Below are 26,114 nucleotides of genomic sequence, written 5' to 3'. Positions count from 1 at the left end.
GTAAAACTGAAGATTTTGTAATCTAAGTGATATTATTAACTTTACTTTCCTGTAATGAGATAAAGAAACGTTCTATAAAACTCAGTTCTGTCAAAATTTTGCAAATTGTTGTGTTCATTGAGATATTGATTAAACTCTTACTTTTCAAATGGGGTGTACTCATTTATGCTCAACACTGTGCATCCTTTCTTTTTACACTGATTAGTCTGCATAGATGATAGGAGGGGGGAGGGGATATTTTTAAAACTAGTTGGTTTTAGGCCATTTGGGATATTGTTTGGTATTTAAAAAGAGTAACATGTTAATGTATTTCCAAAAATAAGTTTTAAAGATTATATAAAAATGTATTGATTGAGTTTAGATGTACTTAAACAAGTGATATTTACAAAGTGTAATAACCTATCTGTATTTTTTCTCTGGCCCCCCCAGCATTTCAGCCCTGGTGACATAATATGCCTAACCTTCTCATAGCCTTCAGGAAAGGATACATCACCAGGTACTGAAGGCAAAAGACAATCAACATGGCAATTGAAAGTGCTCACATTTAAATTCAAATTTGATTATTTAGCTGAGTGTGTGGAGTTACGCATTTCATAAATGCTAACTCTAACTTTTCTATGTATGACTATTTGTATTTCAAACCTATTAGCCTTTTAAACCTTGTGTTGGATTCTCATAAACAAACTTTTGTTTTTATGCTGCAGAGTTTTTAGCAAGTACAAAGTCTGTTAAGATTTCTTTTTAAGTTCTCAGTTAGGAAACCTAACTGTAATAAAGAATATATATGTGTCCATCAAAAGAAATTGATGGAATATATTTGCTGTTTGCTATAACTGATCTACCTGAAGATAAATCCCTAATGGAGATGTGCTCTTGCATAATACATTAAAATCATAATTTCTAATAATTCCTGACATGCTTTGAATAGGAAATCCCTGCGTGTTTTGTCTGAGTATGCAGGAGAGCTACTTTAGTTAATTCAGTATGAAGTAGCAGATCCAATCTGGGCACCATTTCAGTCTCCATGTGACCTCCATCCCCTGCGCATCAGGTATAAGTAGGAGATAAAAGGAACCTCTTCTAGGATTGATTGTGTCTGCCATCTAACACATGCATAATTCATATTTTTGATTACTGGTCTTTCTTATGGTTAATTTTTTTACCCAAGTCACATTTGTTATCAGCTTTGGTGACATGTATAGACTGTATTTCTCATGCCTTGCTTTATTTCAGACATAACAGCAAGATATTAACACTTATTAACAAGGCAATTACCAATTGATTGTTTCCAATATTTATTAGCTTCGTAATAAAAAGTGTAATCAGAATGGTTTGTTGGCTGATAAGTACAAGGATGAGTCATTTCAAAGAACATATTTGTAGCACTTCCCTAATAACTACTTTAAAATAAATGTCAATTAAAGTATATTTTAAGTGTTATTTAGAGTTTGTAATCCATAAGAATTATTGCCTGTATGATGGCATTGGCACCTACAAAAATATACTATTCTGTGATAAAAAGCTCTAAACTGATAGGTTATGATGGTTCCACATTACTTTTACAATTTGTTTTGTAAATTCCAGTGGATATCATTGTTTTGTTTAGCCAACTTATACTTACCTTGTCAGGGCTTTCCTGCTGTTCCTAAAGAAAGTGGTGACATTACTTCCTCTGTCATGTGATAATGCTTGGATTTAGGTATGGCTGTGAAACCAGAGTACAGTAACATGACAGGAGGTCACTTATTACCCCTTACTTAGATGCACCAGGGATAGTTGTCTGTGATAGAGAAGGATTGGCTTTCATGGTATCATTGGGTCAGTGGAGCCCTTTCATAAAGACACTGTCACTTTGTCCTGAATGAACAAAGTGACAATGTCACTTTAAAGTATGTATAAAGGCATGGCTTTTTATTTTTAGATAGCGTAGGGAATGGTTAAATATCCAGTCTAGGGATATTTCCCTTCACTTTCTGTCTTGAGACCCAACAGGAAGTGAAAGAAGATCTTTCCGTTGTAAGGAAAATCCCCTCATTGTCAGTTGTCAATGGAACAAATGTTGCAATGACATGCTGATGTTTTAAACAGCTTAGCTCATGGCAGCTCCGGCTGCTGCATCACAGCTGCAGTAGATAGATGAGAGTAAAAGCAAACAGCAGACACTAGCCAGCATACTAAAATGGTTGGGGACTAGTGTTAACATAACCTAAATGGCTGGGCAGGTGAGAGATAGAGGCCCTGTCAGTAGTTGGTGTACTGCTTTTGGCAGAAGTCTGTTTTGTTTATTGTAGCTTGTTTTTAAACTAGATCTACATGGGTAATATTTGTAGCTCAGTTAGGCAAACTAAACTTTCTAACCATTAATCAGAAGGTGTGACAATCAGTTGCCGATCAGGTGAAATAAATGCTCATTCCAAATAGCATGTAGTATCAATATTTCACAATTGCACAATACTCCATTTGTGTGTAACTTATCTATACAACGTACTACATGTGTAGTTATTCTGAATTGAATCCATTTTTTCCATGTGATTAGTAACTGATCACTAGGATTATTCATTGGTAAATTAATAGCGAGATTTAGCTAAAAGTCTTCTGTGCATATTTGGCTTTACGCAGTGTGTATTTTGTTGGAAGGAAATTTCCAAAAGCAAGAATCCTTCCTGTGGAGGTAGGAGGATAATAAAAGCAACCAGATGGGGATATCCAACATAACTAATTAAATTTTCTTCTGAGAAATGTTGGAAGAGGTCACAGACCATAACCAACCCTATATTAGCATCTTTAGCACAGACAGAATGAACTGTAGACTGAGTGGACTTGCTATAGTAGTTTATCAACATAGTGACACAAAGGTGCTTGAGGTTTTCACACCGAAAGGGACTTGTGTATAAATTGTGCAGCTAGTCAGTTTTATTTTCAGTCCCAGATGAAAGAAATGACAATTGGTTAGCTTATTACTATGGGATATGAAATTTTCCCTGTTAGCACGTGCTTCAGACGTAAGTCCCTTAGCTCACATGAAATGTGTGCTAGCTGAAACATTTCCTATTGCCCATAGTAAGAATCCTTGTTTTGTTTTCAAACCCGAACTGCAGAAAGAGTTGGAGGTTGATTGGTTGCTATGAGAAAAAATAGGCATTTCTTATAGTAACCTTTACATAAATAAGCCACTGTCTCAGGTTCCTGACTGATAACTCCCATCTCATCTTTCATGCCCTTTCAGTTTATAAAACTTACTATGGCTAAAACAAGGTATCATCATTTTGCCGTCTATCTGTTTTACAGTCTGAAATAGCAATTGCTACTGATATCACCATAATAACCCAAGCTACCCATTGCTCAAGGATATTATTTGATTCTGCTATCACTTAAACCTCACCTTTTCTCATTGAACACTTCATGCATGATACAGCTAAAGACGACTATCATATCTAAAGTCTGATTGTGAAATGCATGGCCTTCACTATATTCCACTCTGAGCTCTGCTGTTTGGCTCTCACACCTCTCTTCATCCTCCTAAAATGCTTTTCCCCTCTGTTAGTCCCTCCACTGTCAGTTACCCAGATAGTACAGTTCAACGTGTGATGTACATCATTCTCAAACCTGAACCCCCTATACATTTCCTCACTTGCTTACTGATGAACTGCAATAAAGGCCTCTCTGTACACACTCTTCTTTTGTGTGTACCTTGAGTTGCACACGTGAACTCTTCAAAGGCACATCTAGAGTAAACTTAATATGAGAGAAACATGGGGAATGCCATAGCTGACCTCCTTTTGAAACTGTTAGTTGTCTAGCTGTTATGCTGGCCCCTCTGACCCCTCTAATACTTTAAAATCATTAGCCAGGAACAAATTTGCCTTTCTGGAAAGTCTTTATTTGCATACTTCTTGCACATCAGTAGATCACAGTATTGAAGAGGAGGGTCAACGTGACAGCCAAACAACTAGCATTTTTAGGAGATATCAACAGGGCCATCCTCCATACATCTCTTATTATAGGTTTTAGACAAACATACTGTATAAATATTCCTAGAATCCTCCCAAAATGCACACTCAGCGCTAATCCCTGTACCTTTTGTATCTTTAGTCTGTAAACCAGTACTGACATAGCAATTTCCCTTATTGCATCATGTATTTCTGCATGTGTCAGCTGGCTCTGCAATAAGTAGTCTTCTCTTAGAGGAACAACTATCATGAAAAAATGAAGACTTTCAATTCACTTGTTTAAAAGGCCTTTTTACACAAAAATTACCTCATGCAACCTTTAATAGCTCAGTTGTTTATCTAATTTTTACTCTGTTTGGGCATAAAAGAATGAAAGAAAAGTGATGGCAACACTAAAGGTGGCCATAGATGGATCAAAATTCATCCAGTTCAGCAGGGATCGGCTGAAGTTCGTTCTTTGTGGCTACTGCAGTTGAACAGAAGTTGATTTACTGACCAACTTCCTTCTGCTTAAGGAAAAAAACTGAACCACGTTTGCCAGTTAAGTGGAAGACACAGTTATGGGATGCTTTGCAGGCTCTGTTTCCTGTATTCAAAGCCCTGCTTCTCTAACTGACTGTACTTTGTTTGAGTGTGCTTCTCATTTTTACAATATCTCTGCACACTACAATTATTTTGGCAGCAAAATAAAAATCAGCTGACTAGATTGGTCAGATGGTACCTGGATCACGTGAGCACTTGATGTTTATAAAGGAATGTATCAGCTCTGTACAATAGTTGGTGCATTTCACACTCACCATCTTTTTACCTCCCAACAAGAGTTATTTCTTGATCAGTCAGAAACTTAGTACAGACCGCACCAAAGCATGGTGAAATGCACTATTGTACTGCTTAGTTAGCTTAGTTATCTCTTCTTTGTCAACTGGCAGTGCCTGATATTCACAGAGTACTGCTGTCATCTAAAGCATGTGATCAGCTTGTTTTTTGTGCATACAGAGGCAGTAATGAGCAATGTTGTCAAGTGCTTGTGGGTGGGAGCATAGCCAGTTGTAAAAAAAAAAAAAAGGCTGCAAAGCAGCCCAACAGCAGACGTAAGGTGCTAAGGATAATTAAAACTGAATTTCAGAAAACCTATAAATTATCCTTTGCAGTGGGGCTGGGCTCGTACTGAAAGTGTTAACTGCTTGTTTCTTTTGTTTAGGGGATTTGGAAAAGTAGATTTACTTACTGGATCCTCTGCGCTACTAGATCATTCCTTGCAGATTTCTCTCTCCTGCACTCTGGCAGTCTAAAGTCCTCTGACATCATCAAGAATGAGGTGGAGCCCTGCAATGGATGTCAATGGACAGTCCACTGCCTGGCATGGGGGAGTGCCATTTGCTTAGGAGCAGAGGATTGGGTAAGTTAAAGTCATGCTAGACAAAACAAGCAATTAACCCTTAGCTCAGGCACAGCCTGAGTGTTTAGGTGTCCTGGAGTTGGGTTTTGGAGTTAACAATATAACAATAAAGCTATAAAATTCATTATTTACCATACCTTTTACAGGATCTAGAGCCAGTTACAGCTTAAAATAGTTATAAAGTCACACGGCAAAACATTGTTACTATGCCAAATAACACATGCATTATAACTTACTGAATTGAGATGCTTGTGTCTTGCACTTAACTTTACTATGACTTTTTTTTCTTCTGCATTTCAAGAGGAAAAGAGAACTAAGTTAACAGTAAAAGTTCCATAGGATAATTTAAATATATACTTTCCTCTTAACTAAGTTGTGTAAATAAATCTGGATATTGCGGTTTATATAACTTCATTGATTTTTGCCCTAAAATTTCCGACTAAGCCTGCATATTATTTTTAAACCTGCAACTGGCTACAAATCTGAAATACTTTGAGCCTCACATAGTAACTGAGGCATTGGCACTGGGAGCCAGAATACTATTAGATTTCCCTCTAGTTTGTGTTAACATATTAAACCTTTGATCTACTGTGAGCACAGTCAGCCCTCGTCACACTTAATGTGGTCAAGGGGTGTAATTATACAACAGTGCAGGAGCTGTAATAACAATTTCACCAGAAGTGTGCAATGCAGATGAGATGAGAACTCAAAGGAAAAAAAAAGACAGGAGGTTCATGGTCCTAAATGTAGAGGTGCACTTTGTTTACAGTCATGGGAATCCATTAAAGTGTACCTAAAGTGAATAAGAGCTGCATTTGTTTTCTTTATTCATACTGTTTTGTTTTCACTTAGTGATCCTGCTGGCAACACACTTCCTTTCCGCAGAGTGACAATAATCACCCACTGTACTGTATGTGTAAAGGACCAGAGTTGACCTCTTGGACAGGTGTATAGAACATTTTCTGTTTTTTCTTTTCTCCACAACATAGCGAGAAGGTGTTCTGTAGTCCACAGAGAGAACTGTAAACAGAGGTAGAGAGCAGAATCAACTGCTTTTTACACTTATCAAACAAAATGCTTGAATGGTATATGCAACAGATCAAAAGTAAGTAAATAAGTGAAGTTCATTAAGTTTTACATAAAATTTAAATGATCCTACATTGTTAGACGGCTAGGAGGAATCATTTATATTGATGCAATGCTAATATCTTGAGAGCTTGTGATACTCTTGTTTCTCCTTCATACTCCAAAATATTTAGGGAAATTAGATCTTTGTTGAAAATTCTGGGTCATAAGCCAGAATTTTTCTGGACCCAGCCAGTGCAGATTCATTGGCTTGTGATGCTTGTAACATATGTTTTTTTCTTTTTGTGCAGTGTCACATATTCTGTTTTTTTTTTCTTTTTTTTTTTTCTCTCAAAGTATAGCATTTCATAAAGCCTAATAAAAATAAGTTGGTCCCACGAGCGTGTTACTTTTAACATTATCTAATAAAGCCAGTAAGAAGGTTGTATACAAAGAAAGTTTCCAGATATTCTATGAGGTTTTATTTGATACCTGGTGGAAAATGTGAAATGCATCATCAACTGGGGCTTATGAATTGTCTGTAGTATGATCTAGGATTTGATCTTTGGTGCTTTCAAGCATTTGTACCTTGTGTCCAATGAGGATGATAAAAAAAATACAGATAACAAGTTTGTTGTTTATTTTTATGGGAATTTATATATACAGTATGTGTGTGTGTGTGTGTGTGTGTGTGTGTGTGTGTGTGTGTGTGTATGCATGTATGTGTATATCTATCTATCTATCTATATATATATGGGGGGGGGTTTTAGGGGTACATTTGATAAACATGAAGACAGCCTACATGCATGCTTTTCATTTTCTTTTCAATATTAATATTCTTCATCTGGTTACCTTGCTCGCTAGGTCCCTATTACTCTCTGTGGTCCTGCCTTGGAACCAAGAGGTTGATTTACTAAAGTGTAAAGTTAATCTTTTAATCACCTGCAAAAGACAACATTCTCAATCCACCAATCTAAAATAATAATCATTACTATAAAAAAGTGACAGGTATTTTTAACTGAGCCCAATGAGATTAAAAAATTGCCGTTTCATGGCTAAAATAAAGACCTTTATCATTATAATAAAGCTATGTGAATTTACCCTGTTCTTTTTTATAAATTCTTTGTGCATGGCTAGATGTACTGTATGAAGTGATCATAGGTCCACTTTACTTTACTGCACTTCACCTGAGTAAATCCAACTTACAACCTGCTAAAAGGGAGGGAAACTTTCTTGAATCATCACTTTCTTAACCATACTGGCTTATGAAAGGGAGGTCACACTATCGCAGGCAGCTTTAAGACCCATTCACACCAATTGCAGTGTGGAGAATGCATATTTCCCACATCTCACAGGACTGCACTGCCCTTGTTAGATGCACGTAGGTTCCATTAATTAACAGCACCACAAATGCAGCTAGTGAACGCGTATGTGTTGCAGCCACCAAACCGCATGGCACCACAATATAATACGGTTTGCTATGGCGCATTTTTAAAAGTCGCACTGGCCATACATTTTGCGCATTCCTGCACATTTGGCAGCCCATTGAAATGTCAAAAACATGCCGCACAGGAATGTGCATTCAGGTGTGATCCAGCGCTTAGCGTCTCTTAGAAGTGCTGTGAAAAGCCTATTGAACCACATTAATAAACTTACAATAGTAACCCAGAATTCAGGAACATAAAATGACAACTGCATCTATATATAAATGTTTCATATTTGCCCCCACGTACTCCTTATCAGTATTCTGTATATAATTGCACATTCAATGACAACTTTTAGTTGTTCTACTGTATGCATATTGCTCTAGGGCTGTCACAGTGTGCACAAAGGCGCATGCTCCAGCAGATGCAATTTATTCTGGAAAATTGGCATTTTCCTGGTGCATGATCCCTAAGTGTTTGTGCAATTTAGCAAGCAAAATTGGGAGCTGAAGAAGCCTACGATGTGTTGGCCTTGGAACATGCCACGTTGTGCAAATTAATGACTTGTTGACCAGTGGAGTTTGTAATAAAATTTTTGTGTGTTGGGGGGTTGTTGTTTTTTTTTTTGTTTTTTTATGAGGTGCAGTTGTCCTTTGAAACCCTTGGAAATAATATAGTGATTGACTGTTCTGAAGTTATAGTATGTTCTTGTCATAGTTATCCCCTTCATAACAGAAGCTAAAAATAATCCTAATGCCTGAACACAGTTTTGCAACTTGAATATGTGTTAGCACAACTTTGCATGCCGTCGCAACTACTTAGTGTATTCAGGTGAATTATACCGCATTTGGGCTTTAATTTTGTGGTAAATGGTAATGGATATCTCCTGATTTTTTTTTTTTTTTATTATCAAAGGAAAATTTACTTAAAATAGAAAAGTCATCATTATGTGAAACTAAGCTGTATATTTTTTGCATAACCATGACCTACCACCAAAGACCAACCTAAAACAAATTCTCCTACTTCTGACAGTTGTGTGCATTATTTGTTGTTTGTACTTGTAGTAAGGCCCAGAAGCATTAATGTACATTTTTGCTTTTTTATAGTGCTCAGCATAAATGAGTACACCCCTTTTGAAAAGTAAGACTTTAATCAATATCTCAATGAACACAAAAACAATTTCCCAAATTTTGGCAAAACTGAGTTTTATAGAACATTTATTTAGCTCATTACATGAAAGTAAGGTTAATAATAGAACTTAATTACAAAATCTTCAGTTTTACTTAAATTAGTTGATGCAAAAATAAATACACCCAACAACAAAAACTACTACATCTAGTATTTTGTATGACCTCCATGATTTGTAAGGACAGCACCAAGTCTTCTAGGCCTTGGAATGAACAAGTTGTCGACATCTATCTTTTTTACATTCTTCAAGAATTTTAGAGCCTGCATGTCTGATAGAGGGTGATACCCAACTTGTCTCTTCAGAATTCCTCAAAGCGGTTCATACCAGGAGACATACCTGGTCACTGAATCACTTTCACCCTGTTTTTCTATGAAAACATTTGACCTTAAATGTGTGTTTTGGATCATTGTCATGTTAGAAAAGTATAAAACGACTGCGGGCACCAAATTATGGTAGCATCTTCTCTTTCATTATAGAGCAGTACATCAGTGGATTCATGATACCATCAATGAAATACAGCTCACCGACACCAGCAGCACTCATGCAACGCCATAGAAGGACACTGCCACCACCATGTTTCACTGTAGGCATCATGCATTTTTCTTTGTACTCCTCACCTTTGCGACACCATACTGTTTTGAAGCCATCAGTTCCAAAAACATTTATCTTGGTCTCATCACTCCAGAGTACAGAGTCTCAATAGTTTTCTTGTTTTTCAGCATGTGCCCTGATAAATTTTAGGTGGGCCTTTTTGTGCATGGGCTTTAGGAGACGCTTCCTTCGTGGACGACACCCATGCATGCCATTCTTCTGTAGTGTATGCCGTATTGTGTCACAGAAAACAATCACCCCAGTTTGGATTTCTACTTCTTTAGCTAGCTGCATTGAACTTGCAAGGCAATTTTCTTTAACCCTTCTCATCAGAATACACTTCTGTCAAGGTGTTAATTTCCGTGGATGGCCTGGACGTCTGTGTTAGATGGTTGCAGTTCCATCTTTGTTAAATTTTAACAACACCCTTTTATAATCAACTGTCTGCTGGACACATGTTTAATTAATAGACTCACCTGTAGTTCAATTCTTGTTAATTAGGATTTTGTTGTCTAAAATTTAGCTTTGCTCCTAGGACTTTCGTTGGGTGTATTCATTTTTGTAACATGGTCTTGAATATATTTGTTAGGAAAAATAAATTTCTCTAGTCATCTTCCAGGATGGCACACCTGAGAGATGCCTAGCTCCACCTGATAGGAAACACATTCAACAATTGACAGAGTTTAATCTCCCTCCACTCTTCAGTTCTTGATTGTGTTTCCCTGGCACCAAATGTTTGGGTTTTTTTCAGACCTAAGGCCTGGGCTGTAGGTCACTCCTGGGGGGTAAAGAGCTGTGCTGGGAAGGGCAGGCTATAACTCACCTACTCTAGGGAATTGAGCAGAGCTTCCCAGGCACAGGGGAGGTGTGCCTGGTGTTCCAGGGATGGGCACCCTTCCTCCCTCTTCCAGGGTAGTGGGGAGGCATGTCAGGAGAGAACCAGGCCACGAGATGGCTTCTCGCGGGTATGGGAACTGCCAGCCGGCATGTGGAGTCGTGCGGCAGCTGCGGTGGAGTCTGCTACTGGTTCTGTCAGTAAAGAGCCCAGGCCGGCCTATGCCTATATCACCAGGAATGCGCCTGATCTCAGAGGCTAAGCAGGGCCAGGCCTGGTTAGTACTTGGTGGGAGAAGCCTTGCTCTCAATAGGACTTCTGGTGAGGGTGGGGCTTCCGCTTAAAGATGGCGGCGCCGGTCGGCATTTCCTTCTTAATGAGGCTGGTAAGGAGTCTTCAGGAGTTACCCCTAGGAGTGGGAAGCCAGGAGCCCGATGAAGGTGACACAGTCCCGAAGAGCCCTGCTAAGATGGAAGACGAGGCAGTGGCTGCAGCCAATGAGAAGACTACAGGTGGTGAGTCTGCCTCGGCTGGTGGGGGAAAGGAAGGGGGTAGAGACTTTACCCACACCCTTACAGGTTTTTGTTAACCTGGGACCCTGTATATCCCTCCTTAGAGCCATGTGGAACTGCCCAGGAAAGTGCCCACAAGACACCTAAAGCTAAAGCCCAACCCCAGATGGTGTGGTAATTGTAATGATAAAGTCCCACAAGACCATGCCAGACCCTTTTGCTACAAGTGTATCCACAAGCTGTCAGGGAAAGAAACCTCTGCGGTTGTGAAGGATTTTTTACAATCTTACAATCCTTCAAGACAACCCTGACATCCAGGAAGGTGGATGCCTGATCTTCTAGAGAAGGGTCGTCTTCCCAGGGAAGGGGATGGTTGGGTCCCTCATCTTCTCAGGTCACAGAGGAGGAAGAATTAGAGGAGGCAGAGGTTTCTGGCCAAAACTCCCTGGAAGAGGGGGAAGATTTGGAAGGTGCTAGTCTGGCTAGTGAGTAATCTAGTTCAGGTAGACACCTTTTTGCCATGGAAGATACGGAAGGGCTCTTAAGGGCTGTTTAAGCCTTTAAGTTTAAGTTGAGAACGCCCGATGGGAGGGGAGAAACGTGTTGACGTATTTCCGGTCTGCACTCCGTGCATTTGACGTCATTTTCGGTCAGCGGAACGCACGCCGAGTGGTGCGCTCCAGTGGCCATCCAGTTGGCTGTTAAGTGCTCGTTTTTTATCTGGAAGCCATGGTTTCAATAAATGTGCTTTTTAAAGTTGCTGACATGTGAGTGGCCTTAATCTTTGCTTTTAAATTATACTGTTGATTGGCAATATTACACTATTTGAGATTTTTTTCTCTCAGTTTAACGGTGGAGCCTATTCTGAGGGTGAAGGATTCCATAGAGTGGATGCTAAAGAGGGTTTAGGATCCCTTTAAAATCCCTAAAGGCTTCTCATTCACCAATATCTGGTGAGTGTATTTGATGTTGGTTTGCACGGGTGGAAGGTGGAAGCTTCTTTTACATTTGAAGAATTTATGGAAATTTCTATTTTCATCATACACGGACTTTTGGTGTTTATTATTATTATTGGGGACATTCACTATTAATTTATGGTTTGATATATTTATTAGTACTATTCACTTTATGTAAAATAGTTTTTATTTCATTTAAAGGTCTATTTTTGCGCTGTTTTTGTATAACTGGAGAAATATACACCAAGGTGTGGAGAGTATATAAAGAGTAGTAAAAAGCGCCTTAGTGTAAATAAACAAGCTGCTACGCACAGAATTAGGTACCAATAACCTATGAAAGAGACAATGTATGTGACAAGTGCAGCGCTCGTAGCTAATAGAGTAAATGGATGAAATACAATAAATCAAATTAAATTCAAATAAAGGTAAGAAGTAGTCCCATAAATATAAATAAATCAGGATAATAAAAGGTGACTTCGTTGTCCGGGTAGAGGTGGAAATGAAATGCGCACTCACCGGACGCGCATATTAAATGCGCCTTGTATGTAATAATCCTGATCTCAGGTGATAGGAGGTCTTCCTTCTGTTGGAACCCAAATGAGCTGTCCTTCTCACTCAGATATGCCTGTGTGGTCCTGGTGGGTGCTGTCACTCCCAATGGCCTGGGTGGTAGGTGGTGATCCGTCTTAACAATGGACCTGCAGGCTAGAGTACTCCCCCAGGGGACAACAAGGATACTCCCATAGTGTAGTAGGTTATATTTTTTATTCAAATAAAAGGTGCATCACACAAAAAGTGCAAAACCGTTGCAGACAGTTGTCTGTAAGAGGACTGACCAGCTGGTAATATGTAATGGCCACCGGAGCTCCACGATGCTCCGGCGGCGTGACATCATGGCGTGGTGTGGCTCCTCCTGACGCGTATCGTGCTCCTGCACGTCTTCAGAGGGGGGTCGCCACACCACGACCACCCTCTGAAGACGTGCAGGAGCACCACCAGGACCACACAGGCATATCTGAGTGAGAAGGACAGCTCATCTGGGTTCCAACAGAAGGAAGACCTCCTATCACCTGAGATCAGGATTATTACATACAAGGCGCATTTAATATGCGCGTCCGGTGAGTGCGCATTTCATTTCCACCTCTACCCGGACAACGAAGTCACCTTTTATTATCCTGATTTATTTATATTTATGGGACTACTTCTTACCTTTATTTGAATTTAATTTGATTTATTGTATTTCATCCATTTACTCTATTAGCTACGAGCGCTGCCCTTGTCACATACAAGGTGTGGAGAGTGTTTTCCAGTTGGTGTCAGGAAAAAAAGGGGTTTCCCTTCCCACGGTTCCGGAGACGTTCTCCAAGCAGGGGTGGATAAAGGTGTAACAGTAAGCATCCTAAAGGTGCATGTGGCGACCCTACCGGTCTTTTTGAATTGGAGGCTCACGTCGGAGCCCCTGGTTAAGAAGTTTCTGAAGGCCAAGGAGGGGGTGACCCTAGTTAAGTTACATAATTTTCCGGCTTGGGATCTGACCTTAGTGTTAGAAGCTTTAACCAAGCCACCATTTGAGCCATTGGCACAGATTTATGTTAAAATGTTATCTTTTATGTTAGCCTTCCTTTTAGCCATCACAAAGGCAAGAAGGATAGACGATCTTCAGAGCCTGTCTATCAAGGAATCCTTCTTGGGTGTATTAGAGGACAGGGTAGTACTGAGACAGGATCCTCTTTATTTACCCAAAGTGGCTTCACGGTTTCATAGGACACGGGATTGTCCTACCGTCTCTGTCAAAACCCTAGGAATAAGGGAGAAAAGAGTTTTCATTTTTTAGATGTTAGGTGGTGTCTACTGACATATTTGAATAGAGTAAGTGACATCAGGAAGTTGAGTCATCTTCTGATCATTGTGATTGTGCCAATCAAAGGCTATCACATCGATCATGTGATCAGGTACTAGGATCATTTAGTATTAGCTCATTCTCATTACCTCAGTCTCTGTGCTGGGAGTGCGCTGTGTAGTGTGCTCTGCGCACAAATACATGTATGCATAAATGCGGACCGCGGCTGAAGACCCACTTACATGAGGCCATATATATGCATACGCTCAGTGGGAAGGCGTTAAAGAAGGGAAACACGGCTGATTCATGAAAACTGGCGCAGTTACATTTACCATAGCAATCAGATCCCTTGCTTCCTGTTTTGTTGATATTTGGTGATGAAATTACTTACTAGGATTAAAAGTGGCCCATCCTGTGGGGACCCATGCTTGTTACTGCCCTGTACTTGTGGAGTCTCCAAATGTGAGGACATTATTGCAGACATACTGTGGTGATATCTTCTCACTTTTTACTACAATTAACTTTTTCAGTGTAGTGGAGGTATAGTACTGTGATAGTGTAAAGGAGCGTTCTACTTTTTCTAAACTGGCTTTTTTAAATTCTAGTTATAATACATTCCTCTATCAGCAATTATAGCTCTTTGTTTGGAAGTAGGTTAAATTGTGTGCAACCTATAATAGTTGTTCCTATAGTGTGTGCCTTAAGGCTCAGCAAGCTCTATAAATCAGCTCTTCTTTTACTGATAATAAATAGTAGGAAGAATTTGCAGGAAAAGGGTCCCAAGCCATCACATTATGAATTTCAGCTCTCTCAAGAGAAAGCGAAAAAAAAAAGAAAAAAATCTATATTTTTGGGCTCTGTGCCATGGAAAGGTAAAAAAGTATATCCATGTGTGCTCTAAAAATAAACTGGAATGTTTTAAATCAGCAGGAAAGTAGATGCTTTTTCCTTGTTGTGCCAATACCCCTAGAAGAAAGATATTTGAATCTGTATGGCTTTTGATACCTGTCTAATAAAAACATTCTTAAATATGTGTAAATCTTTTTTTTTCCCTTCCTAATACAGCCATAAAACATTTTTCTTTTGTGCAAAGTAGTAAAGGGCTTGCACCTGGTATTAGCAGACAAAGAAAGGCCGGATACATTTTTTCGTTGTATATTTTAAAGGGTGTGTTATATGCAGCATATGTTATTTTTCCTTCATTTACGCTCTGCTTTTTCTCAAGTTCTGCTATGTACAAATTCTCAGTTTCATATGAAATATATATCACAGGTTTGTAAGTTAAGAAAGAAACGTTTCTTGTCTTATCTCTGGATTGTTTAACACGCCTGAGGTGTATATCTTGCTTGGCTGGACATGGAAAGCAAAATTATGTAATCAGTGGTGTTTTGTAATGATATTGTTTCATCGTACCCACAATTCTGCTGCTGACTGGGATTCTTCAAAGCTGAAAAATAATTGGTGGAGACCACCCAATCTAATTCCAAAGTTTGGGTTGGCACTCTTAAGTCTTATCCAACCTAACAGTCCTTCATTGATCAGAAATCTGATTGGTCGATGTAGGCTACTGCTCATTGTCTTTGTTCTTTAAAGGATAGATCCATTTTTGTGGGAAAAAATAGCAAATAAAAAATAGTATAGCATGTACAACTGTGACACAATTCATAATGTAATTGAATGCTATCAGAAATTACCTTTCTTTATAAATCTGTAGTGCTGTAATTTTCTTTAAAATGCAATATGGCTAACTGGAGGCGTTCTGTACACAGATGGTGTACAGACCTCCCCCCAGAAGTGTAATTTCCTGCTTGTGTGACTGGCTTAATGATTTTCCCAGATGCCTGCACTAAGATACAAGTCAGATTTTTGGCATCACCTGCAACACAATGTCAGTTTTGGTGAGATACTCTTAAAGGGAAATCATGTTTAAAGGGATGCAAACCCTGCCAATTTCCTCATTAGAGCCCTGCAAGTGAAGCAGCTGTTTGATAATTATGAAACTACTTTGCACATGGACACAGACAAACATCTATTTCTTCAAAAGACCAAAAGGTAGGAATTTGCAACAAAGTTAGTTAAAATCCTTGCAATGTACATTGAACATCTAGAGAGGAATGTTTTTTTTTTTAATAAGAGTGGAGTTACTCTTTAAAGTTTCATATTGTATAAACCTGGTAATGATATAGAAAGATAATTGAGCAATATCATGCAGGCTGCCCCCTAACTGAAGGTGCTGTGATGCTACTGTGGGCTTTATTGCAAATCACTGAATCAGGGCCCGTGATAATTTTTGAAAGTAGCTCTAGATATATAAAGTAAGTGATGCACAACTCGAACATAAGGGCTGACTACTGTGCTACTATACTACTATAAAGTCACAGCTTCATATAAGTGCACATTTTGTTTTAAAAAAAAAAAAACCCTTAAAATACATAGTACCTCTGCCCCGTGGAAAGCAGCTTATCCACTGCCTGGATTACTTGAGTATGCATACCGAGATTTAACAGGCTGGGGCTCCTAAACACTGCACTGACCACAGGCTCACTGGACAGTGGAGATGTTTTTTTCTCCAGAGTGGAGTTAGTTTGTGTGTTTTTAGTCTATTAATGCAAAAGCTGAGAGGAGCCAATATCCATTTTGTAACTATACATACAAAATATCTATCCTTTAATTAGTATACCTGGCCAAAGGACAATACTAATCATTTAATTCATGAAAAAGTGAAGGAGACTGAAAAACATATACATTTTGCGACCCTTGAGGATCAGAGCTGAGATCTACCCACATACATGGTTCAATAAAACAACCTGTAAACATGAAAGGCTCTCCTGGCCGATAAACTTATCAAAGAAAATTCTTACTCAGAATTCTTTTTTTTTTTTAATAATCGTCAGGTTTTGTTCCTTCAGTAGTTCAGGTTTTATAGTATTTGATACCTTTACTACATCTGTGTGAGATTTAGTGTAAAAAAAGATTTTAAAAAATGACTATTAGGTTACAGTTTCTTATGTGAACTCCTCACTCTGGGTGTAAAGGTCAGGTACCAGATTAATATGTGCTATTGGTCAGCTCTGCAATATGTATCAATGGCCGAAGAGCAGAGGATAGCTATGACAAAAATAATGCAGACCTTTCTTTTCTGCATCGTATTGCTCTAAGTAGAACCTGTTGAAATTTCTCAGGTATAAATTTTGCACAAAAATTAGCTTTTAATAGTACAGGGGTCACACATTAAAATTATGATGTTTTAACTACATCTTTCAGTTCCTAAAACATGTCAAACTAGATTGTAGTAAGAAAAGATGGATGACTGCACTCTACCATGCAGAAGATCCCACAATTGTACTGTAGAAATCCATAGGTAAAAACATCATCACAGCTCCACAAAGGCAGGGTTTGTCTTTGTAGAGCTGTGATGATGTTATTACCTATGGATTTCTACAATAAAGTTTTGGGATCTTCTCCATGGTAGTGTACGGTCATTTGTCTTTTCTTACTGCTGTCTAGGCTGTGAACCGGACCAGCACCTCCATTAAGAAGGATTAAAGTGCAAGCGGGAACGGACCAGCCTGGAGCAGTCTTATATCTATGTTGGTGTCAAACTGGATACCTAGAGATGCTTGCACTTACCTTTTATACATTTTCCCAAACACTGCAGTGCCCCTGACCTGGCAAAGTTGAAATCTGGCCTGCCTTATCCTGCCTTGCATATGTAAAATGCAAGTCAGTTGGAAAATGCCTCTTAACTTCACCTGTAAGTGTTAAAATGTGCTTATTAGTATACCTTGGGTTTCAGGGTCCCCAGGGTATTTTATGATCTCTGAATGTAAGTTCACATAACTCTAGGTGTTTATTTTTGTAGCCAGACTAGTATTATTTAAAAAAGGAACTCCAGCCAAAAAAGATGTTCCATACATTTTTAACACACAGTGGTTTACCAATGTATAGTGCATATTCAGAAATCTGAAGCCAGTGGTGTGCAATAAAAAAGAGAGAGCCCAGTTTCTGATCTAAGTCACGGGACCAGCTATTTTCCAATCGCAGAGTTCTTTCTTCTGTGTTAAGAACTTCAGGAAGTACCACAGCAGGTTTTTGTTGCTGTCAGAGATTTACTGTCACTTTCTGTCCCAGCTACAATAGTCACAGGATTTAAAGTCTCCTAGAGATGACTCTGGAGGGAAATCTAAAATGTTACAGTTGTCAGAAAGTGTAGTGGAGTTTTTTTTCGGTTGTGAGATTTCCCATCAATTTTGGTAGATCTAATTTAAGTTCCTGTTTTGTGTCCCAAATAGGAACACAGACCACAATAAAAACCTGTAGGGGCTTTTATCCCTTCCTTACACATGAAGTCTATCCCTTCTCCACTTAAGGAAATAACATTTCTGAAAACACCTTATCAAGGTGTGTTAAAGTTTTAAAAATATACAGATTTATAGAAACACATCACCAACCCTTTGACGTCAGTTCTGGTACTTGCACTCCACGCGGACGGCATACACTCCATAGCATTCCCAAAAGAACGGGGGCCATCTTGCCACTACATCCGGAGCTCCCCCTGCACCTGCTGGCCCGGCACAGCGGACTCGGGAACATAGTGACAGGAGTTCTGCATAAGACGTTAATAATAGCCTGAAATTCATACACATTTTGGAAGTGTTTTTAACTGTTATTTGTAGTAAAGCTCTGGATATACTGCACTTAGTAGCACCTTCTTGCCTCATTTTCTTCCTACTTCTGAGTCTGCTTCAACTCACAGAAGTGCCGCTGCAGTGCTTTTCCAGTCCTTTCTGCATACCAGCTGTCATCTGTAGGAATGTAAAGGTCCCTGAAGCAGATGCACCGTATGAATCCTTTCCTTATTTAAAGTTTTGCTTTATCTTTTCATATACAAAACATAGAGCAGGTAAACCTTACTCCATGTACGATGGCATTGTGCCATCAAATACAAAGAACTGAGATTACAAGAACAAGACCAGATCAGTATATATAACCAGTCTATGCTGATGCATGTGTTCATTCTTTACAATAACTGGCAGTTCAAGTAGAGAATCCTCAATTATAAGTTCAGGTCTGTATGTGTGACAAAAGTATCCACATAAAATAGATATATAGTGATTTAAGAAAAAGTTATGTGTTCCCTTTGAATCCCCATATATATTTCTGTTCTAAGCCATAAAATGTATTACGTATCAGGCTGGCTATAACTATCTTTCAAGTTACCTTTCTTCAAAGAAATCTGTATTTTTCCTCTTAAAAATAATTTACTGTTGATCTTTCTCAACATTCACAGATTTTCTGGCCATTGTACATTCCCTTTCCACTGTCTTGGCAGCAGATTGTTCTTTGAGACCTTTTATAAATGTAATATTTTGGGGTCTTCACCGCAAAGGCAATGTTTTCATTATGAGATGCTGCATTCTTTACGCACTGTACTAGAGAAAAAAAAAGAAAAAATTGGTGTTTGTTACAATCAGTCATATTTTTTACCTTAAATTTGAAACATGTGTCGCAGTATAGTACCGCATAGTTGTATCATTCTTGCAGCCATATATGGAAGAAATTAGGGATGAACTCTGGTCAAAACATTAAATTGAGCAGTAAATATATCAGTTTTTGTTTTAATCTGCTGTGTGGCAGAAAAAAATTGTTTCACAACTTTCATCCTGTAAAGCTACCATTACCAATTTCCTAGCAAACATTTGCGTTAATACATAAACTACATAGGTGCAACAAGTCACACTATCATTTAATTTAGCCCAAAAGCAGACCCACTACAGGCTGTTCCCCTGAGCACTATACAGGCTTTGGCTTTTATTTTAGACCTAAAAGTGATTTAGTGTGCGTGTGTGTATAATATATATGCATCCATACGCACATTTTTTTTGTTCAGTTCTAAAAAAAAAAAAATGCAAATTACATTTTTTAAGCAGGTAGTAATATAATATGTAGTAATGTATAGTTCTGAGTTATGTATTCCAGGCTTTTTGTCAGCTATTGCCCTAAAAACAGACTTGAAAGAGTCCAGCATGATTTTCATACTAAATGTCATGGATGCACCTTGTAATAAATATTTATTGAATAGAAATAAAAGAAGAAATCAATTTTCTACAAATAGATAAAGCAAACATAAAAAATCAGGTTGTGTAATTTATATATAACATTATTAAAATTATTTTTTTTTTTGTCTGTAACCACTAAATTTTTTTTTAAACCAAAAACTGTATGTAGTATAGAATGCCCCTAGAAGCCTCATTTCCCCATATATGATTGGTTGCCTGAATTCTATGCTTGACCTGGAATAAATGCAAAATAATTTTTTGGTGATGTGCAGGCATTTTAAATCGCTGGCGGAATTGCTGCAAATCTACCCGTGATTTCAAAAGCCACTGTTAATATGTAAAAACCCGCATCAACGTGTTCAGGTACCATTCATTTCAATGGCACCTAAAAATGTGGGACGTTTTTGCAGCAAAATATTTTCACATGAGAAACACACTGCAATCACACAAACAAAATTGCGCAGTATGCCTCACCCAAAAGAAATTCCATAGCGTGCATCATGCATTTTTGTTTGCACAGCAAGTTTGTTGCGTGAAAAATTGTACTGCAATCGTGGAAAAAATGCCCCGCTTTTTCAGGTCCAATTTGATTTCACATTTTAAGAGCACATTTTGGAATTGCTGCGATTTCCCTCATGATTTAATACACCTGTATGTGAGCAGAGCCTTAGGCAGTTTGGGAATGGACATACAGTAAGGCTTACACCAGTTTCTGCAAGACAGAGATAGGTAAAACCGTGCACAAAATTGGTTAGTTTGCTTTTGTAAGGAGAGCTTCATTAGGGAATAGCAAGAGGGCTTCAGTAAGGAATAAAACTTTTTGTAAAAAAACAATTATCAGATTTTTTTTTTTTTGGTGAACTTCAAAAGTACTGTGGGATTATGCACTTGCCTTAAAATTCCCTTAAAGGTTAAGTTTGCCTTTTTTTAAAACAAAAATAATAAATGCACATATTTTTTGCAGGTTAAAAAAATGTGCATTCATTATTTTTTTCACTAGGAGCCTGAAAAGTATTGTACCCGTGGTCAGCAGATCGCAGGTGCAATGCAGGACTCCTACAGACTGTCAGTGTAAGCTGCCTGCTTGTACCTTGTACTTCACAGAACTATGTGAATGAGTGATACGGCCAGGTGGGTGGATCCCCACATGGCTGCATTATTTTTTTTTATTGTGACAGTGAGTTCAGAGAGAAGATCCTTGGCTCGCTGTCACTAGAGGCGGCAGTCAGGGAGAGACTGCAACAGTAGGAGCATGTTACATGTTCCACCATAAAAATGTAAAATTCCCAAAGGTGAACTTATCCTTTAATTCAGTAATCATTATTTCCAAAGTTAAGTACTTTAATGCTTTGTATTGTTCTTTACCCATTTTCTTTCAGTTTATATTGTACGTTATATTAAAAATTATTCATAATTCTTTTCATATTGTAAAGGCAGATATAGTTCCTTTCATTATCTGCAATAACCTTGGCTGATTAATAGCATAGTCCCTGTCCTATATAATTGGTGATGCAAATAAATAAAATGGTGACAAAAAAAAGTAGAAGGTTGGTCGTGTGATTCTAAGCGAAGTTTGGTGTCTTTTAGACTATTAAGTTCTAATTGTGAAACAAAAGCATTTTTTTTTCTGTGGAACATCTTTGTTTAATCATGCTGTAAAACATTTTTTATTGTATTAAAGATATGCTATGTTAACAAGGTAACAAAGTATGTACTGTCTTTTTCTAATTAAAACCAGAATTAAATATTTTTATATTGATTGGTGTAGCAGAGGAGGTAGAATTTTGTTGTTTTTCAAATACTGTTGTACTTTTGTACTTTGAATCATGTTTTCCAAAGCAGTTTTGGTTGTGCTTGAAACAAAAATATTATGTTAGGGGACAATACACATTATCCTCAAAATGTGGGATGAGCTTATGAAAAACACACCCCATGAAGGCCCCATCCCAAAATATTGTATGTAAAGGAAATTCCGAGGCTCCCAAATCCATTTCAGAATGAGGGGAGTTCGCAAAACAAAAGATGTTCTAATAAGGGGAAAATACAAGTAACAACAGTATGTAAAGTCAGAATACATTTTTTATTACAAAATCAGATAAAATTGCCACCCAGTGCCAAAAAAAATTAGTATTGCATCCAGTTACGATATGTTTCTTTCTTTATACAAAAATTGTTAGTGTTATATCAGCATGCAATGCGTTTCACATGATCAACTTCCTCAGGATACATGTTGAGATTAGCACATAGGAGATGGCTAGGGAAACTGACAAAGAAACAATATAACATATAGTCTTTTTTTATGTTTTATATATATATATATATATATATATATATATATATATATATATATATATAAAATCTTTTTTTATACACAAACTTGTAATATACTGCAGCTAACCATTCATTTTATTTTTCACATTTTCTTCCTTTAGTTTCGGCTAGTGTTTCTGCTAGTCACAAACTTCCTGACAAAACTCGCTCACTGTACTGTGTCTATAGAGGGTCAGGGTTGTCACCCCAGACGTGTTAGGACTAAAGAACACCTCCCTTTTCTCTTGTCTTCATAACATAGGCAGGGGGGTGTTGTGTAGTTCACAAAAGTAAACAGGGCAGGACTGACAACAAGCTGGTAGGATTTCTGGTAGGATCAACAGGTATTTTTATGCTTCTCAAACAGATGAAGGTGATGATTTTCATATCACATGACCACATGAGAGCTTGTAATTGTGTAAATATGATACCTATTATTAACAATGTTTGAATCATTTGGTTTTGTGTATGGTACAAGTACCAATACCTATTAAAAAATGAAAAACATTCCTATTGCAGCACCCCAGGAGCTGGTGGTGACATTAGATGGAATTCTCACATTGATTGATTTCCCTTATCTCTATCCTACTCGTGTAAACAATTGTTTATTATTATTCAGGAAATAACACGGAAATGATAGAGGTATTTTTCTTGGTCTCTATGTATGCACTACTAGACTTAATAATAACATTCTCAAACTTAATGTAAAAAAAAAAAGGTAATCATTTTTCACTGAGGTGTAAATAAAAAAATGATTGACTTTACAGTATGTTTTGTTTCCAAAAGGTGATTAAGCAAGAAGAAAATGATAACCCGAATACTATAGAAGATATCAGTAATAGAGAGAAGAAACTGGCTATCCTAGAAATAGAGCACAAAGACCTACTGGAGAAGCTGAAACTCAGCTTTGTAGAGGTAAGTTGAAGTTATATAGACAAACATTAATTGATATGAGCAGGACTTTGCACATACATACTATAGCTTAAACAGTAAGACAGCTCAAGGTGCATTAAGGAGGGCCATATCTATTGTAGTGGTCAAAGGATCAGTTGCTCAGGGTCCAAGGAGGCAACCAAGAGACATCATGGCTTCTGGCTCACAATGTTGTCAAGTAATAGGTTAAAACACACCTGAGATGTGCCACTCTCCATTATCATAATATATTGAACCAAACCACTGTTTTTTTACTCTGTGACTGCTCAGGTGGTACTGCATGTGCTCAGTTTTCATGTAGCGGAAAAGCTTGACTAATGGGAAACAAGGCGTAAGCGGACCTTGCATTGTACAGAAGTTCAAGACATTGAGCAGGTTTTACCTGTCCACACAAGTGAGTATAGAAGAACTTGCACAGACATTGTTTCAGCATGGCCTCTGTCTGATGGGTAACAACCAGTGGTAGAAGGCTAAATGGGTGCCTGGAATTTAATAGAAGCAAGCAATGGTGTGCTGAATGTTTTTATGGGGGGGAAGGGGGCTGACTTTGGAATGGTAGTGATTTGGGGCTAAACGCCAGCTGCTTAGTCATCTCCTAACCTGTTTTCTAAACACTCATTATTGATCAACTGATAGAGTATTTTTGTGAGGGGGCTTTTAAATAAAAAAATTAATATGAAAAACTAGTTGTATTTTTATGTACCTTTTAAACTTCATATTTATTATTGTCATTTGGAAAATGACATAATCCACATTCCATAAAAAGTGTAAAATGTTTTTTTCAGTCCCTGTCACTTATTTTAACATACACATACATGTACAAAATTATTTACTATTAATGCATAAGGCTTAAAGAAAAAAGAGAACACGACCTATTAAGTTATAAAATATATTTATATATGAGGTCTGTCTGGAAAAAGTCTAGCCATTGTTAATATAACCAGAATGGTTTGAATGGTTGATGTAACCTGGCAGCCAAGGAGAATGGACTAGAATGTGTGATGTGAACATTGACAACTTCACTGTACTAGTCGGGGGGGGGGGGGTGCTAGACACATTGAATGAGCATGTTGACTGTGTGGCCATTGCATTCAAAATGACTGAGTGAGTAGAGCAATGAATCTGGATCAAATTTTGTATTAAGTTTGAATATTCCTCAGTGGAAAATATTTGGATGATTCAGGAGGTTTTCGGGGACGATGCAATGAGGGCAGCACAAAAGATTTGTTGCACAAACGCTTCAAAGATGGTTGAGAATCTTTTGAAAGTGATCCATGTTCTGGAAGGCCTGCCACAAGCAGAACACCTGAGAATATTGAATGTGTATTGGCTGCAATCAACAAATATCAGCAACTGACAGTTCAAGAACTAGAATATGATCTGGAGATTCCTAAAAACTACTGTGCCCAAGTTTGATGCAGGTTGTTAGCATGAAACCTGTCATGGCAAAATTCATTCTGTTGCTTTTCCGACCAGTGAAGAAGCAACATTGTACTGCAGTTGCGAATGACTTGCTTCAAAATGCTTCCAGATTTCCTCAAGAAGGTCATAGCCAGAGTTGAATCGTGGGTCTACGGCTACGATCCAGAAACAAAGGTCCAGTCGTCCCAATGGAAGTCGCCTGGTTCCCCACACACAAAGAAGGCATGAAAAGGTTACAGCAAGATCAATACCATGTTAACTGTGTTTGTTGATTGGGAAGATGTTATCCATAATGAGTATGCCCCTCTAGGTCAAACAATTTATAAGGAGTAGTACCTAAATATTCTTCAGTGGTTGAGATGAGAAACAATGGAAATGGTCGCAGCTATGGGCAACTAGTGATTGGAAGCTTCATCACAACAATGCTTCCTACCATGCATCATGTCATGTGCAGAGTTTTTTGATGAAACATCAAATCACCCAGGTAACTCAGTCCCCCTACAGCCAAGACTTTAAAGTGTGACATGTTTGGTATCCATTTACTCACCGTAACATCATCCTTTCATTTTTTACCAAAAAAATGGATGTTTTTGTGCATTAAGATTCATTATTTTTTCCAAAACGTGTTTGAAAAACCGCTGCACAGATATGTGACATACAAATATGCAACACTCACTTTTTTATTCTCAAGGGTCTCTGCTTAATAAATATACTGTTTGAAGGATCTGAGTAATTTTCTAGCAAAAAAATGTTTTTTACATGTAGGAGAGGAATGTCAGAATTGACCCAGACTGGGAAGTGTTAACGTGTAACTCTGCTTTTGTTGAGAAAATATCCCTTCTTGGTGATCTATTCCAGTTGCAAGGATTTTAATGTAGTACTACCCCCTTAGGAGTTGTTGAAGTGTTGGATCCCCCTATAGTTCTGCACAGCCAGGCAGCACGCATTTTCCACACCTACTTGCATCCGGGAGACAGTAACCAGTCCTTGAGCTTGTTTTTTGTTTTTTGGATTTTATTAGGGGCATTAGAACCTGGATAGGGTATGTGGTGCATGAGATGCCCAAGGCTAAGGCAACAGAGGACACTCTTCCTGAACTATGTACAAGTCTTTTTAGCAAACTTTCTCTTCTAGAGAGCTAGTCAGCATCTCCTGTAGTACCACTCCAGACCCCAGATTCTCCTAATCCAACTGCTTGAAGGGATCCCTGGACATGGGATCCAATGCCTGTCACTTAAAATGTAATACAGTCTTGGGTAAAAAGCTAATCGAGTTTCCCACTGAACTGCTCTTTCCCCTTACTGGCCCAGGGGGTGTAGGTTTACTCACACATTCCATCTGTGTGCGGATGGGTTGGAGGCTGCTACCAGGCCTTCTAGCTGGACTGCTCCTTCCCTGCTGCACAGGTGGTCCTCTTGTTGGGGGGCCAATGAGGTCCTGAGCTTTCCTCCATTCCAACGTCCCTGCCTGGAGATGAGCCCCTCTCCAACTGGGCTCCCTCCCAGGCTCCTGCTCTCCTACCTCACTTCTCCATCTTCCACCCAAACTCTCCTTTCTCTCTTCCTCCTCCTCCTCCTCCCTCCACCCCTCCATTCTCTTTCCTCCAGCTGAGCATGCTCAATCACTTTT

At 38.4% G+C, this 26,114-nt stretch overlaps 1 protein-coding gene across 1 annotated transcript in view; it reads left to right on the top strand.

Annotated features, from left to right (window-relative positions):
- LOC149437173 (uncharacterized) overlaps nt 1-26,114 on the top strand; it is a 510,919-nt gene that overhangs the window by 275,504 nt on the left and 209,301 nt on the right. Inside the window, exon 18 of the mRNA XM_089661020.1 lies at nt 22,917-23,045. Coding sequence (XP_089517146.1) covers nt 22,917-23,045 — 129 coding nt within the window. The remainder of the gene's footprint in view (nt 1-22,916; nt 23,046-26,114) is intronic.

The sequence above is a fragment of the Staurois parvus genome, unplaced genomic scaffold (assembly GCF_062004578.1).
Source record: "Staurois parvus isolate SC_StPar_1 unplaced genomic scaffold, SC_StPar_1.0 ptg001302l, whole genome shotgun sequence".
In the NCBI taxonomy this organism is placed as follows: Eukaryota; Metazoa; Chordata; class Amphibia; order Anura; family Ranidae; genus Staurois; species Staurois parvus.
The sequence above is the reverse complement of the archived record's forward strand: the minus strand, read 5'-3'. Positions and strand labels throughout refer to the sequence as shown.